Below are 17,500 nucleotides of genomic sequence, written 5' to 3'. Positions count from 1 at the left end.
TCCATCTATATAAGGATATACAACATGGCAACACACTCCATCTATATAAGGATACAGAACATGGCAACACACTCCATCTATATAAGGATACAGAACATGGCAACACACTCCATCTATATAAGGATATACAACATGGCAACACACTCCATCTGTATAAGGATGGAGTGTCTATCCCCATATAGATATATGGGGATAGAAACACACTTATAGATCTGATATATGATCTATAAGTGCACCCAGGGATAGAAACAGACTCACGATTCCGTTCTGGACGCTGAATCCGAGCTGGAACTTGAGGTCAGGTCTCTTGATGAGAACCGTAGTGACCGGAGGACAGCTGACGATGCTGAGCTTCACCTGCACCTGGTTCCTGAGGCCCTGGAGAGGAAAGAGTTAATATACCTTCACCTGGTTCCTGAGGCCCTGGAGAGGAAAGAGTTAATATACCTTCACCTGGTTGGTTCCTGAGGCCCTGGAGAGGAAAGAGTTAATATACCTTCACCTGGTTCCTGAGGCCCTGGAGAGGAAAGAGTTAATACACCTTCACCTGGTTCCTGAGGCCCTGGAGAGGAAAGAGTTAATATACCTTCACCTGGTTCCTGAGGCCCTGGAGAGGAAAGAGTTAATATACCTTCACCTGGTTGGTTCCTGAGGCCCTGGAGAGGAAAGAGTTAATATACCTTCACCTGGTTCCTGAGGCCCTGGAGAGGAAAGAGTTAATATACCTTCACCTGGTTGGTTCCTGAGGCCCTGGAGAGGAAAGAGTTAATATACCTTCACCTGGTTCCTGAGGCCCTGGAGAGGAAAGAGTTAATATACCTTCACCTGGTTCCTGAGGCCCTGGAGAGGAAAGAGTTAATATACCTTCACCTGGTTCCTGAGGCCCTGGAGAGGAAAGAGTTAATATACCTTCACCTGGTTCCTGAGGCCCTGGAGAGGGAAGAGTTAATACACCTTCACCTGGTTCCTGAGGCCCTGGAGAGGGAAGAGTTAATATACCTTCACCTGGTTCCTGAGGCCCTGGAGAGGAAAGAGTTAATATACCTTCACCTGGTTCCTGAGGCCCTGGAGAGGAAAGAGTTAATATACCTTCACCTGGTTCCTGAGGCCCTGGAGAGGAAAGAGTTAATATACCTTCACCTGGTTCCTGGGGCCCTGGAGAGGAAAGAGTTAATATACCTTCACCTGGTTCCTGAGGCCCTGGAGAGGAAAGAGTTAATATACCTTCACCTGGTTCCTGAGGCCCTGGAGAGGAAAGAGTTAATACACCTTCACCTGGTTCCTGAGGCCCTGGAGAGGAAAGAGTTAATATACCTTCACCTGGTTCCTGAGGCCCTGGAGAGGAAAGAGTTAATATACCTTCACCTGGTTCCTGAGGCCCTGGAGAGGAAAGAGTTAATATACCTTCACCTGGTTCCTGAGGCCCTGGAGAGGAAAGAGTTAATACACCTTCACCTGGTTCCTGAGGCCCTGGAGAGGAAAGAGTTAATACACCTTCACCTGGTTCCTGAGGCCCTGGAGAGGAAAGAGTTAATATACCTTCACCTGGTTCCTGAGGCCCTGGAGAGGAAATAGTTAACTATAATACACCTGGTTCCTGAGGCCCTGGAGAGGAAATAGTTAACTATAATACACCTGGTTCCTGAGGCCCTGGAGAACACAGGGTTAACTGTCGGTCTGGCCAATGGAGAGCGACGTCGCTACGTGGCGACCATCTTACCCCGGGGCAGCATAACATTGTGTCTATGGGGGCATGTACTTCTTAAATAACCCCTCATAACATTGTGTCTATGGGGGCATGTACTTTATAAATAACCACTCATAACATTGTGTCTATGGGCATGTACTTTATAAATAACCACTCATAACATTGTGTCTATGGGGGCATGCACTTAATAAATAACCACTCATAACATTGTGTTTATGGGCATGCACTTAATAAATAACCACTCATAACATTGTGTCTATGGGGGCATGCACTTTATACATAACCACTCATAACATTGTGTCTATGGGGGCATGTACTTTATAAATAACCACTCATAACATTGTGTCTATGGGGGCATGTACTTTATAAATAACCACTCATAACATTGTGTCTATGGGGCATGTACTTTTTAAATAAGCACTCATAACATTGTGTCTATGGGGGCCTGCACTTTATACATAACCACTCATAACATTGGGTCTATGGGGCATGTACTGTTTAAATAACCACTCATAACATTGTGTCTATGGGGCATGTACTTTTTAAATAACTCATTGTTATTCTTCCGGTTTGAGGGAAAAAGGAAGTTCCGTTTGTTTGATCCTGCCTGTCGACTACAAAACAATACTACAACATGACGTAACGATATCATCCGCTCCCGACCGGCTCATACGGACTTTTGAAACAGAGACCAGGCTTTCCTCCGAGGTGGAAAGACGAAGTTAATACATGTCTATGCACTATAATACACCTTCACCGGGTTCCTCCTAGCCAATCAGCATGCTGTATACTAGATGTCATTGTGTCACACACAGCCAATCAGCATGCTGTATACTAGATGTCATTGTGTCACACACAGCCAATCAGCATGCTGTATACTAGATGTCATTGTGTCACACACAGCCAATCAGCATGCTGTATACTAGATGTCATTGTGTCACACACAGCCAATCAGCATGCTGTATACTAGATGTCATTGTGTCACACACAGCCAATCAGCATGCTGTATACTAGATGTCTTTGTAGTACATGGTCCGTGTATTTTTCATCCATTTGAAACAGTCAGTTTTCTGAATACAAATTTGAAATAAATTGTCAAATGCAATTAGAATTAGAATTAGAAACAGACTTTATAAAACCCAACAGGTACCTTAATGAGGCTGGTATATATGTTAATGAGTATGTAAATGAGTATGTTAATTACCATAACGATGACCTGGCAGGTTCGTTAGGGGCAGCCCCACCAATCGGTGTCTATGTTAACTCCTTTGCTGCCCCTAGTGTTAGCATGCTGTTACTGCCCCAGGGGCCGCCCGTCCAGGCCCACTATACGAAGCTTGTTGTCCTTCCGGGTTAAACAGGAAGGTGGGGGCTTCCGGAAGTGGAACAACACCACTCGAATTAGCCCACAGCCTTTAGCTAGCAGTACAACCAGCTACATTAGCCCAGAGCCTTTAGCTAGCAGTACAACCAGCTACATTAGCCCAGAGCCTTTAGCTAGCAGTACAACCAGCTACATTAGCCCAGAGCCTTTAGCTAGCAGTACAACCAGCTACATTAGCCCACAGCCTTTAGCTAGCAGTACAACCAGCTACATTAGCCCAGAGCCTTTAGCTAGCAGTACAACCAGCTGCATTAGCCCACAGCCTTTAGCTAGCAGTACAACCAGCTACATTAGCCCAGAGCCTTTAGCTAGCAGTACAACCAGCTACATTAGCCCACAGCCTTTAGCTAGCAGTACAACCAGCTACATTAGCCCACAGCCTTTAGCTAGCAGTACAACCAGCTATATTAGCCCACAGCCTTCTAGCCCACAGCCTTTAGCTAGCAGTACAACCAGCTACATTAGCCCACAGCCTTTAGCTAGCAGTACAACCAGCTATATTAGCCCACAGCCTTCTAGCCCACAGCCTTTAGCTAGCAGTACAACCAGCTACATTAGCCCACAGCCTTGAGCTAGCAGTACAACCAGCTACATTAGCCCACAGCCTTTAGCTAGCAGAACAACCAGCTACATTAGCCCACAGCCTTTAGCTAGCAGTACAACCAGCTACATTAGCCCACAGCCTTTAGATAGCAGTACAACCAGCTATATTAGCCCACAGCCTTTAGCTAGCAGTACAACCAGCTACATTAGCCCACAGCCTTTAGCTAGCAGAACAACCAGCTACATTAGCCCACAGCCTTTAGCTAGCAGTACAACCAGCTACATTAGCCCACAGCCTTTAGCTAGCAGTACAACCAGCTACATTAGCCCACAGCCTTTAGCTAGCAGTACAACCAGCTACATTAGCCCACAGCCTTTAGCTAGCAGAACAACCAGCTACATTAGCCCACAGCCTTTAGCTAGCAGTACAACCAGCTACATTAGCCCACAGCCTTTAGCTAGCAGTACAACCAGCTACATTAGCCCACAGCCTTTAGCTAGCAGTACAACCAGCTACATTAGCCCACAGCCTTTAGCTAGCAGTACAACCAGCTACATTAGCCCACAGCCTTTAGCTAGCAGTACAACCAGCTACATTAGACCACAGCCTTTAGCTAGCAGTACAACCAGCTACATTAGCCCACAGCCTTTAGCTAGCAGAACAACCAGCTACATTAGCCCACAGCCTTTAGCTAGCAGTACAACCAGCTACATTAGCCCAGAGCCTTAAGCTAGCAGTACAACCAGCAACATTAGCCCACAGCCTTTAGCTAGCAGTACAACCAGCAACATTAGCCCACAGCCTTTAGCTAGCAGTACAACCAACTACATTAGCCCACAGCCTTTAGCTAGCAGTACAACCAGCTACATTAGCCCACAGCCTTTAGCTAGCAGAACAACCAGCTACATTAGCCCACAGCCTTTAGCTAGCAGTACAACCAGCTACATTAGCCCACAGCCTTTAGCTAGCAGTACAACCAGCTACATTAGCCCACAGCCTTTAGCTAGCAGTACAACCAGCTACATTAGCCCAGAGCCTTTAGCTAGCAGTACAACCAGCTACATTAGCCCACAGCCTTTAGCTAGCAGTACAACCAGCTACATTAGCCCACAGCCTTTAGCTAGCAGAACAACCAGCTACATTAGCCCACAGCCTTTAGCTAGCAGTACAACCAGCTACATTAGCCCACAGCCTTTAGCTAGCAGAACAACCAGCTACATTAGCCCACAGCCTTTAGCTAGCAGAACAACCAGCTACATTAGCCCACAGCCTTTAGCTAGCAGTACAACCAGCTACATTAGCCCACATCCTTTAGCTAGCAGTACAACCAGCTACATTAGCCCACAGCCTTTAGCTAGCAGGACAACCAGCTACATTAGCCCACAGCCTTTAGCTAGCAGTACAACCAGCTACATTAGCCCACAGCCTTTAGCTAGCAGTACAACCAGCTACATTAGCCCACAGCCTTTAGCTAGCAGAACAACCAGCTACATGAGCCCACAGCCTTTAGCTAGCAGTACAACCAGCTACATTAGCCCAGAGCCTTTAGCTAGCAGTACAACCAGCTACATTAGCCCACAGCCTTTAGCTAGCAGTACAACCAGCTACATTAGCCCACAGCCTTTAGCTAGCAGTACAACCAGCTACATTAGCCCACAGCCTTTAGCTAGCAGTACAACCAGCTACATTAGCCCACAGCCTTTAGCTAGCAGTACAACCAGCTACATTAGCCCAGAGCCTTTAGCTAGCAGTACAACCAGCTACATTAGCCCACAGCCTTTAGCTAGCAGTACAACCAGCTACATTAGCCCACAGCCTTTAGCTAGCAGAACAACCAGCTACATTAGCCCACAGCCTTTAGCTAGCAGTACAACCAGCTACATTAGCCCACAGCCTTTAGCTAGCAGAACAACCAGCTACATTAGCCCACAGCCTTTAGCTAGCAGAACAACCAGCTACATTAGCCCACAGCCTTTAGCTAGCAGTACAACCAGCTACATTAGCCCACAGCCTTTAGCTAGCAGTACAACCAGCTACATTAGCCCACAGCCTTTAGCTAGCAGTACAACCAGCTACATTAGCCCACAGCCTTTAGCTAGCAGTACAACCAGCTACATTAGCCCACAGCCTTTAGCTAGCAGTACAACCAGCTACATTAGACCACAGCCTTTAGCTAGCAGTACAACCAGCTACATTAGCCCACAGCCTTTAGCTAGCAGAACAACCAGCTACATTAGCCCACAGCCTTTAGCTAGCAGTACAACCAGCTACATTAGCCCAGAGCCTTAAGCTAGCAGTACAACCAGCAACATTAGCCCACAGCCTTTAGCTAGCAGTACAACCAGCAACATTAGCCCACAGCCTTTAGCTAGCAGTACAACCAGCTACATTAGCCCACAGCCTTTAGCTAGCAGTACAACCAGCTACATTAGCCCACAGCCTTTAGCTAGCAGAACAACCAGCTACATTAGCCCACAGCCTTTAGCTAGCAGTACAACCAGCTACATTAGCCCACAGCCTTTAGCTAGCAGTACAACCAGCTACATTAGCCCACAGCCTTTAGCTAGCAGTACAACCAGCTACATTAGCCCAGAGCCTTTAGCTAGCAGTACAACCAGCTACATTAGCCCACAGCCTTTAGCTAGCAGTACAACCAGCTACATTAGCCCACAGCCTTTAGCTAGCAGAACAACCAGCTACATTAGCCCACAGCCTTTAGCTAGCAGTACAACCAGCTACATTAGCCCACAGCCTTTAGCTAGCAGAACAACCAGCTACATTAGCCCACAGCCTTTAGCTAGCAGAACAACCAGCTACATTAGCCCACAGCCTTTAGCTAGCAGTACAACCAGCTACATTAGCCCACATCCTTTAGCTAGCAGTACAACCAGCTACATTAGCCCACAGCCTTTAGCTAGCAGGACAACCAGCTACATTAGCCCACAGCCTTTAGCTAGCAGTACAACCAGCTACATTAGCCCACAGCCTTTAGCTAGCAGTACAACCAGCTACATTAGCCCACAGCCTTTAGCTAGCAGAACAACCAGCTACATGAGCCCACAGCCTTTAGCTAGCAGTACAACCAGCTACATTAGCCCAGAGCCTTTAGCTAGCAGTACAACCAGCTACATTAGCCCACAGCCTTTAGCTAGCAGTACAACCAGCTACATTAGCCCAAAGCCTTTAGCTAGCAGTACAACCAGCTACATTAGCCCACAGCCTTTAGCTAGCAGTACAACCAGCTACATTAGCCCACAGCCTTTAGCTAGCAGTACAACCAGCTACATTAGCCCAGAGCCTTTAGCTAGCAGTACAACCAGCTACATTAGCCCACAGCCTTTAGCTAGCAGTACAACCAGCTACATTAGCCCACAGCCTTTAGCTAGCAGAACAACCAGCTACATTAGCCCACAGCCTTTAGCTAGCAGTACAACCAGCTACATTAGCCCACAGCCTTTAGCTAGCAGAACAACCAGCTACATTAGCCCACAGCCTTTAGCTAGCAGTACAACCAGCTACATTAGCCCACAGCCTTTAGCTAGCAGTACAACCAGCTACATTAGCCCACAGCCTTTAGCTAGCAGTACAACCAGCTACATTAGCCCACAGCCTTTAGCTAGCAGTACAACCAGCTACATTAGCCCACAGCCTTTAGCTAGCAGTACAACCAGCTACATTAGCCCACAGCCTTTAGCTAGCAGTACAACCAGCTACATTAGCCCACAGCCTTTAGCTAGCAGAACAACCAGCTACATGAGCCCACAGCCTTTAGCTAGCAGTACAACCAGCTACATTAGCCCAGAGCCTTTAGCTAGCAGTACAACCAGCTACATTAGCCCACAGCCTTTAGCTAGCAGTACAACCAGCTACATTAGCCCACAGCCTTTAGCTAGCAGTACAACCAGCTACATTAGCCCACAGCCTTTAGCTAGCAGAACAACCAGCTACATGAGCCCACAGCCTTTAGCTAGCAGTACAACCAGCTACATTAGCCCAGAGCCTTTAGCTAGCAGTACAACCAGCTACATTAGCCCACAGCCTTTAGCTAGCAGTACAACCAGCTACATTAGCCCACAGCCTTTAGCTAGCAGTACAACCAGCTACATTAGCCCACAGCCTTTAGCTAGCAGTACAACCAGCTACATTAGCCCACAGCCTTTAGCTAGCAGTACAACCAGCTACATTAGCCCACAGCCTTTAGCTAGCAGTACAACCAGCTACATTAGCCCACAGCCTTTAGCTAGCAGTACAACCAGCTACATTAGCCCACAGCCTTTAGCTAGCAGAACAACCAGCTACATGAGCCCACAGCCTTTAGCTAGCAGTACAACCAGCTACATTAGCCCAGAGCCTTTAGCTAGCAGTACAACCAGCTACATTAGCCCACAGCCTTTAGCTAGCAGTACAACCAGCTACATTAGCCCACAGCCTTTAGCTAGCAGTACAACCAGCTACATTAGCCCACAGCCTTTAGCTAGCAGAACAACCAGCTACATGAGCCCACAGCCTTTAGCTAGCAGTACAACCAGCTACATTAGCCCAGAGCCTTTAGCTAGCAGTACAACCAGCTACATTAGCCCACAGCCTTTAGCTAGCAGTACAACCAGCTACATTAGCCCACAGCCTTTAGCTAGCAGTACAACCAGCTACATTAGCCCACAGCCTTTAGCTAGCAGTACAACCAGCTACATTAGCCCACAGCCTTTAGCTAGCTGTACAACCAGCTACATTAGCCCAGAGCCTTTAGCTAGCAGTACAACCAGCTACATTAGCCCACAGCCTTTAGCTAGCAGTACAACCAGCTACATTAGCCCACAGCCTTTAGCTAGCAGAACAACCAGCTACATTAGCCCACAGCCTTTAGCTAGCAGTACAACCAGCTACATTAGCCCACAGCCTTTAGCTAGCTGTACAACCAGCTACATTAGCCCACAGCCTTTAGCTAGCAGTACAACCAGCTACATTAGCCCACAGCCTTTAGCTAGCAGTACAACCAGCTACATTAGCCCACAGCCTTTAGCTAGCAGTACAACCAGCTACATTAGCCCACAGCCTTTAGCTAGCAGTACAACCAGCTACATTATCCCACAGCCTTTAGCTAGCAGTACAACCAGCTACATTAGCCCACAGCCTTTAGCTAGTAGTACAACCAGCTACATTAGCCCACAGCCTTTAGCTAGCAGAACAACCAGCTACATGAGCCCACAGCCTTTAGCTAGCAGTACAACCAGCTACATTAGCCCAGAGCCTTTAGCTAGCAGTACAACCAGCTACATTAGCCCACAGCCTTTAGCTAGCAGTACAACCAGCTACATTAGCCCACAGCCTTTAGCTAGCAGTACAATCAGCTACATTAGCCCACAGCCTTTAGCTAGCAGAACAACCAGCTACATTAGCCCACAGCCTTTAGCTAGCAGAACAACCAGCTACATTAGCCCACAGCCTTTAGCTAGCAGTACAACCAGCTACATTAGCCCAGAGCCTTTAGCTAGCAGTACAACCAGCAACATTAGCCCACAGCCTTTAGCTAGCAGTACAACCAGCAACATTAGCCCACAGCCTTTAGCTAGCAGTACAACCAGCTACATTAGCCCACAGCCTTTAGCTAGCAGTACAACCAGCTACATTAGCCCACAGCCTTTAGCTAGCAGAACAACCAGCTACATTAGCCCACAGCCTTTAGCTAGCAGTACAACCAGCTACATTAGCCCACAGCCTTTAGCTAGCAGTACAACCAGCTACATTAGCCCACAGCCTTTAGCTAGCAGTACAACCAGCTACATTAGCCCACAGCCTTTAGCTAGCAGAACAACCAGCTACATTTTCTCAGCGGTGTGATACTAACTCACAAATGATTTACGATCGTCGGGTGTGCGGCGGCGCACCATGGACAGCTCTCGAACCTTTGGAGACACGGCGCTTTGAAAATCGGGCTATAATGGAGGCTCAACGGAGCTGGATTTAGAAATCGCATCGCTGGTGGTGAAGGAGGAGGGCTATGCTACCCGGAGCAATGCTAAAAGGTAAACAGACGGACGGCGCGTTCATATATGGATTAAACTGTTGTCTACGCTTATAAGCGTAGCTGGCATAGATAGGTCCCATTAGCCTAGCTACGTATATAAGCGTAGATGGCAAGAACATTGAATTACCTTAACGATGCCCTGGCAGCTTGTTAGCGGCAGCCCCACCAGGCTGGTGTCGTTGATAGACATGATCTGGTCTCCAACGCTGAGCCTTCCAGAGCGAGCGGCCGGACCTCCGTTCAGCAGGCTGGCCAGGATGACGGTGGGGAGGATGGACCCCCACCCGGACTCTACGATGACCACCCCGAGACCCTCCCCACGATGCTTCTCTATGTAAAGCTGTAGGAGACACAGAGACAACATGAGACCCTCCCCTCTCTATGTAGAGCTGTAGGAGACACAGAGACAACATGAGAGCCTCCCCTCTCTATGTAGAGCTGTAGGAGACACAGAGACAACATGAGACCCTCCCCTCTCTATGTAGAGCTGTAGGAGACACAGAGACAACATGAGACCCTCCCCTCTCTATGTAGAGCTGTAGGAGACACAGAGACAACATGAGACCCTCCCCACGATGCTTCTCTATGTAGAGCTGTAGGAGACACAGAGACAACATGACGGTAGGGAGGATGGAGCCCCAACCGGACTCTGTAGCGATGGATCCATGCCCCGCCCGCCTATACAATCAATACCCGTTGTACCCGTGTCAGAGTACCCGTTGTACCCGTGTCAGTGTACCCGTTGTACCCGTGTCAGAGTACCCGTTGTACCCGTGTCAGAGTACCCGTTGTACCCGTGTCAGTGTACCCGTTGTACCCGTGTCAGAGTACCCGTTGTACCCGTGTCAGAGTACCCGTTGTACCCGTGTCAGAGTACCCGTTGTACCCGTGTCAGAGTACCCGTTGTACCCGTGTCAGAGTACCCGTGTCAGAGTACCCGTTGTACCCGTGTCAGAGTACCCGTGTCAGAGTACCTGTTGTACCCATCTGTCTGTGTCCCTTTTATGCCCATATATGGAGATTTCTGGATCTGTCTCCCTGTGTCCCTTTATTCCCCCTTTATTCCCCTCACTGTATATGTTTCTTTTCCCTTTTTACCTCCTATGATGATTTCCCATTCTGACTATATAGTTGTGTATATTCGTACGTCTCTAAATGTTTTAATGAATTGAAAACCCTATTGTAAACAAGTGTAATGCTTTATGGTGTCGTCCACTCACTGTTAACAGTTTTTGTATCGAGTTGTACTTGAAATGTACTGTAATTCTGCAAACTGTTAATCAATCAATCAATCAATCAATATATGGAGTTCTGTGTCAGGCATGCCCAAATATGAATCACAACTTGTGATGTCAGAACAGGCCAGCTCCATATATGGAGATATAGGGGTGACCAGGTCCAGAGCCCGGGCAGAGGCTTTTTGTGCTGGTTAGCCGGACGCTACCCTCCCTGTGGCGGCCTGCCCCTGCCCCGCCCTGCCCTCCCTGTGGCGACGCTGCCCTCCCTGTGGCGGCCTGCCCCTGCCCCGCCCTGCCCTCCCTGTGGCGACGCTGCCCTCCCTGTGGCGGCCTGCCCCTGCCCCGCCCTGCCCTCCCTGTGGCGACGCTGCCCTCCCTGTGGCGACGCTGCCCTCCCTGTGGCGGCCTGCCCTGCCCCGCCCCGCCCCGCCCCGCCCTGCCCTCCCTGTGGCGGTCCCTGTCCTCCCGGTCCTGTCCTCCCGGTCCTGCCCTCCCTGTGGCGGACGCTGCCCTCCCTGTGGCGGACGCTGCCCTCCCTGTGGCGGACGCTGCCCTCCCTGTGGCGGACGCTGCCCTCCCTGTGGCGGCGCTGCCCTCCCTGTGGCGGCGCTGCCCTCCCTGTGGACGCTGCCCTCCCTGTGGCGGACGCTGCCCTCCCTGTGGCGGCGCTGCCCTCCCTGTGGACGCTGCCCTCCCTGTGGCGGCGTGGACGCTGGACGCTGCCCTCCCTGTGGCGGACGCTGCCCTCCCTGTGGCGGACGCTGCCCTCCCTGTGGCGGACGCTGCCCTCCCTGTGGCGGTCCCTGTCCTCCCGGTCCTGTCCTCCCGGTCCTGCCCTCCCGGTCCTGCCCTCCCTGTGGCGGACGCTGCCCTCCCTGTGGCTGCCCTCCCTGTGGCGGACGCTGCCCTCCCTGTGGCGGACGCTGCCCTCCCTGTGGCGGACGCTGCCCTCCCTGTCGCGGCGTGGAACGTGTGTGCTGCCCTCCCTGCTGCCCTCCCTGCTGCCCTCCCTCCCGGACGCTGCCCTCCCTGTGGCGGCGTGGAACGTGTGTGCTGCCCTCCCTGCTGCCCTCCCTGCTGCCCTCCCTCCCGGACGCTGCCCTCCCTGTGGCGGCGTGGAACGTGTGTGTCGAATGTGAAGTCAGGGGGGCGAACGGTTCTGGAGTTACGTGGATTACAGACGCACACACTTACGTACGTAGTACGCACACACAGTACGTATACACAGTAGTACACAGTACGTAGTACACAGTAGTACACAGTACGTAGTACGCACACACAGAGACTTTCCATTTATAGATAAGATGGATAATAATATGTACATATTTTTTATAATTTAAACATCTAAACAAACTAGTTAGAGAAGTGGATAATAATGTAATTTAAATATTAGGCCACACCTCCTTGCAGTTGTCCGAGTTGGAGAAGTGGATGAGGTCATCGTTGTACATCTGCTGGGAGTTGATGATGTCACTGTATTGTTTCTGACTCAGGTCCTTAGGGTTGATCCCATTGGCTCTCAGGAACTCTCTGTAGGCCACGCTGAAGGCTTGACCAATGGACTGGGCGATGAGCTGAGCCTGTAGCCAATCAGATGAGAGTATACAAATATACACTGAACGCCTGGCCAATGGACTGAGCCATCAGCTGGGCCTGTAGAAACATATTGACCAATGAAATGAGACTATAGAAACATTCTGACCAATGAGAGGAGGCTAGAAACTAGATACTGACCAATGAAATGTCTTAGGGATATTTTGTGCTAATTCGTCTAAAAGCACCACCTGCTACACCTGGATGTAGCCTGACTCCCCCAGGTGGTGGCGGTATGGAGTTATCCCTGACTCCCCCAGGTGGTGGCGGTATGGAGTTAGCCCTGACTCCACCACATGGTGGCGGTATGGAGTTATAGACTCCACCAGATGGTGGCGGTATGGAGTTATAGACCGAGCACATGACCTTCAGGGTCGCGACAGCGGCCAAATCCAATATGGCCACCACAAAAAAAAAGGTTTTGGATGTACATTTTGAATCAGATGAGCTACAAATGCAAACGTGGGTGTCTAGTTCATGATTTTTGACCATTACATACGCTTGGAACGCTAATTTGCAATAACATGTAGTGATAAATGATACTCATAATGTTATAATATTATGACTTATATATTATATAAATATATGTAGTGATATATATTAAAATTATACTCATAATGTTATAATATTATGATTTATGATAGATCCTCTGTATTATTATTATGATACTCACGTCCTCCGACTCAAAGACGTAACAGATCATCCTGTACTGATTGGTTCCTTCATCGGGGGAGAGGGGCGGGTCCTCTGTGAGGTCATCAGTGGGCGACTGCGACATCCTCCTCCCTGTGAGGTCATCAGTGGGCGACTGCGACATCCTCCTCCCCGTGAGGTCATCAGAGGGCGACTGCGACATCCTCCTCCCTGTGAGGTCATCAGAGGGCGACTGCGACATCCTCCTCCCTGTGATGTCATCAGAGGGCGACTGCGACATCCTCCTCCCTGTGAGGTCATCAGAGGGCGACTGAGACATCCTCCTCCCTGTGATGTTATCAGAGGGCGACTGCGACATCCTTCTCCTCGCCATCAGCACCACGACGCTTCCGATGTCTGCGATGTAGGAGATGGTCCTTAAGGAGCTGTCCATCATGGTCTCCTGATTAAAATATAGCATATACATTTAGACCCCGGGGCAGACCAAGGCGCAGTTGGAGGAAACACATCGACTCACTGGCCTTGGAACATCTCGGAATCCCCCAGGAGGAAGTCACTAATGTTGCTCTGGAGAGGGAAGTCTGGAGCACTCTGGTGGAGCTGTTGCCCCCGCGACCCGACTACGGATAAGCGGTTGAAGATAGATGGATGGATGGATGGATATGTTTCCATCCAGATTCACTTTAGAACAGTATTCTCTAGTTAGCCTTGTTTCCAGACTGATTCGCTCGTTCCGTCATTTGCTTTGTGACTTCTCTAATGGCCAGCCTCCTGTTTGACTGGTATTTCATAACGTCACATGTAGCAGTAGCAGTAGCAGCAGTAGCAGTAGCAGTAGTAGCAGTAGCAGTAGCAGTAGCAGTAGTAGCAGTAGCAGCAGCAGTAGTAGCAGTAGCAGTAGTAGCAGTAGCAGTAGCAGTAGTAGCAGTAGCAGCAGTAGCAGTAGCAGTAGCAGTAGTAGCAGTAGTAGCAGTAGTAGCAGTAGCAGTAGTAGCAGTAGCAGTAGCAGTAGTAGCAGTAGCAGTAGTAGCAGTAGCAGTAGCAGTAGCAGTAGTAGCAGTAGTAGCAGTAGCAGTAGCAGCAGTAGCAGTAGCAGTAGCAGTAGTAGCAGTAGCAGTAGCAGTAGCAGTAGCAGTAGCAGTAGTAGCAGTAGCAGTAGCAGTAGCAGTAGTAGCAGTAGCAGTAGTAGCAGTAGCAGTAGCAGTAGTAGCAGTAGCAGTAGCAGTAGCAGTAGCAGTAGTAGCAGTAGTAGCAGTAGTAATATATACCTGTGTATCTGCGTTGAGAACTTTGACAGCTTTAGTAGAAATGAACAGATCAACCTCTGTCACCATCTGACACTCTTCATCCTGAAACACAATACAGGGAGTCAAATTAAGCTCTTAATTAAGCCCCGAATATCACATTTTGGACTTTAGGTCTAGGGACTTTACCTTGATGCGGCTCACAGCCTCCTGGGCCTGGGTCAGGGCTAGGGACTTTACCTTGATGCGGCTCACAGCCTCCTGGGCCTGGGTCAGGGCTAGGGACTTTACCTTGATGCGGCTCACAGCCTCCTGGGCCTGGGTCAGGGCTAGGGACTTTACCTTGATGCGGCTCACAGCCTCCTGGGCCTGCGTCATGCGGATGTTCTTAGAAGGGTTCTTGTCAGAAAGAACGACGGTGCAGCCCAGGTAGTTTGCAGCGAAGATGATGCCGTCGATCAGGTCCTCTGGCTCGCACGGCCCGGGCACTGAAACACAATGACCTCATGTTACACTGACCCATAACCTAATGGACCCCACACTGAAACACAATGACCTGCCTGATCAGATCCTCTGGCTCGCACGGCCCGGGCACTGAAACACAATTACCTCATGTTACATTGACTCTACAACTTAATGGAAATACATTATTTGTACAATCTAAGAATAAGAAGTATTTACCGTCGACAAAGCTGGGGAAAGAGGCAGAGGCAGCTTCCTGGGTCTTCTGGCTGGGGAAAGAGGCAGCCTCCTGGGTCTTCTGGCTGGGGAAAGAGCCAGCCTCCTGGGTCTTCTGGCTGGGGAAAGAGCCAGCCTCCTGAGTCTTCTGGCTGGGGAAAGAGCCAGCTTCCTGGGTCTTCTCTCTGGGGAAAGAGGCAGCTTCCTGGGTCTTCTGGCTGGGGAAAGAGCCAGCCTCCTGGGTCTTCTGGAGGGCGAAAGAGCCAGCCTCCTGGGTCTTCTCTCTGGGGAAAGAGGCAGACTCCTGGGTCTTCTGACTGGGGAAAGAGCCAGCCTCCTGGGTCTTCTCTCTGGGGAAAGAGCCAGCCTCCTGGGTCTTCTGACTGGGGAAAGAGCCAGCCTCCTGGGTCTTCTCTCTGGGGAAAGAGGCAGCCTCCTGGGTCTTCTGACTGGGGAAAGAGCCAGCCTCCTGGGTCTTCTGGCTGGGGAAAGAGCCAGCCTCCTGGGTCTTCTCTCTGGGGAAAGAGGCAGCCTCCTGGGTCTTCTGACTGGGGAAAGAGCCAGCCTCCTGGGTCTTCTGGAGGGGAAAAGAGCCAGCCTCCTGGGTCTTCTGGCTGGGGAAAGAGCCAGCCTCCTGGGTCTTCTGGAGGAGGAAAGAGCCAGCTTCCTGGGTCTTCTGGCTGGGGAAAGAGCCAGCCTCCTGGGTCTTCTCTCTGGGGAAAGAGCCAGCCTCCTGAATAGAATAGAATAGAATAGAATAGAATAGAATAGAATAGAATAGAATAGAATAGAATAGAATATACTTTATTGGGACATTTTGGAGCTCATCTCCCAGCAGGGTCAGCATTAAAAAGTACCTCATAGTCTACCTAAAAACTGTGGTTTACCATATAGGGGTGTGGTTAGGGGGTGTGGTTTACCTTGGGGGTGTGGTTTCTGTTCTCCATCTCCAGTGCAGCCTTGGTGTTGACCTCCAGGGGGAGCTCTTCACTCTGCCGAGTTGAAAAGAGCTCAAAGTAAAGTTACATTCAGTCTAAAGACCAGATAACAGGCAAACGCTGATACAAATAACCCAACACCCTTCTACCCTCTGGTTAACCACATGAACCCCAGGCATAGTTTCTCTATTCTGGTAAATAAAATAGAAAATAAAAACCTCTGGATGTCTCCGGGTGTCATCAGGGGCCGGGGGTGGTTGCTGAACTCTGGACTGGATTTCCTGCTCGCGTGGATCTGGAGCTGGGGGTGGTTGCTGAACTCTGGACTGGATTTCCTGGTCGTGTGGAGCGTCAGCGGTTATGGGAGGGGGAGGAGTCTCTCTACAGTGCTGCTGGACTGGTTCGGTGCGGCTCTGACTTTTGACCTGGGAATGGCTCTGACCCTGGGCTTGAACCTGCATCTGGGATTGACCCTGGGTTTTGTTCGGACCCAGGGTCTGGGTTTGACCTTGATACTGCAGTGGGCCTTGGGAATGGGTCTGGCCTTGGGAATGGGTCTGGCCTTGGAGATGGGTCTGGCCTTGGGAATGGGTCTGGCCTTGGAGATGGGTCTGGCCTTGGGAATGGGTCTGGCCTTGGGAATGGGTCTGGCCTTGGAGATGGGTCTGGCCTTGGAGATGGGTCTGGCCTTGGGGATGGGTCTGGCCTTGGGAATGGGTCTGGCCTTGGAGATGGGTCTGGCCTTGGGAATGGGTCTGGCCTTGGAGATGGGTCTGGCCTTGGGAATGGGTCTGGCCTTGGAGATGGGTCTGGCCTTGGGAATGGGTCTGGCCTTGGAGATGGGTCTGGCCTTGGAGATGGGTCTGGCCTTGGAGATGGGTCTGGCCTTGGGAATGGGTCTGGCCTTGGAGATGGGTCTGGCCTTGGAGATGGGTCTGGCCTTGGAGATGGGTCTGGCCTTGGAGATGGGTCTGGCCTTGGAGATGGGTCTGGCCTTGGAGATGGGTCTGGCCTTGGGGATGGGTCTGGCCTTGGGAATGGGTCTGGCCTTGGAGATGGGTCTGGCCTTGGAGATGGGTCTGGCCTTGGAGATGGGTCTGGCCTTGGAGATGGGTCTGGCCTTGGGAATGGGTCTGGCCTTGGAGATGGGTCTGGCCTTGGAGATGGGTCTGGCCTTGGAGATGGGTCTGGCCTTGGAGATGGGTCTGGCCTTGGAGATGGGTCTGGCCTTGGAGATGGGTCTGGCCTTGGGAATGGGTCTGGCCTTGGGAATGGGGCTGGGTATGGGTTGGGTGGGTAGAAGGGTTACGGTTAGATGCATGTTGGGTTGAAGGGTGTTGGGTTGAAGGGTGTTGGGTTGAAGGGTGTTGGGTTGAAGGGTGTTGGGTTGAAGGGTGTTGGGTTGAAGGGTGTTGTGTTGAAGGGTGTTGGGTTGAAGGGTGTTGGGTTGAAGGGTGTTGGGCTGAAGGGTGTTGGGTTGAAGGGTGTTGGGTT

The 17,500-nt window shown here is 50.5% G+C and overlaps 1 protein-coding gene across 1 annotated transcript in view; it reads right to left on the bottom strand.

The window, feature by feature from the left end:
* Positions 1–17,500, bottom strand: part of LOC306918341 (uncharacterized protein) — a 30,198-nt gene that overhangs the window by 4,517 nt on the left and 8,181 nt on the right. Inside the window, exons 4-13 of the mRNA XM_079531230.1 lie at positions 16,449–17,500; positions 16,225–16,341; positions 15,989–16,060; positions 15,072–15,801; positions 14,733–14,878; positions 14,415–14,495; positions 13,166–13,588; positions 12,300–12,479; positions 9,789–10,001; positions 259–378 (exon numbers count right to left, since the gene is read on the bottom strand). The exon at positions 16,449–17,500 is cut by the window's right edge and continues 13 nt beyond it. Of these exons, the coding sequence (XP_079387356.1) occupies positions 259–378; positions 9,789–10,001; positions 12,300–12,479; positions 13,166–13,588; positions 14,415–14,495; positions 14,733–14,878; positions 15,072–15,801; positions 15,989–16,060; positions 16,225–16,341; positions 16,449–17,500 (3,134 nt within the window). The remainder of the gene's footprint in view (positions 1–258; positions 379–9,788; positions 10,002–12,299; positions 12,480–13,165; positions 13,589–14,414; positions 14,496–14,732; positions 14,879–15,071; positions 15,802–15,988; positions 16,061–16,224; positions 16,342–16,448) is intronic.

The sequence above is a fragment of the Electrona antarctica genome (assembly GCF_951216825.1).
Source record: "Electrona antarctica genome assembly, contig: scaffold_93, whole genome shotgun sequence".
Taxonomy (NCBI): Eukaryota; Metazoa; Chordata; class Actinopteri; order Myctophiformes; family Myctophidae; genus Electrona; species Electrona antarctica.
This window is presented reverse-complemented; position numbering and strand designations above follow the sequence as displayed.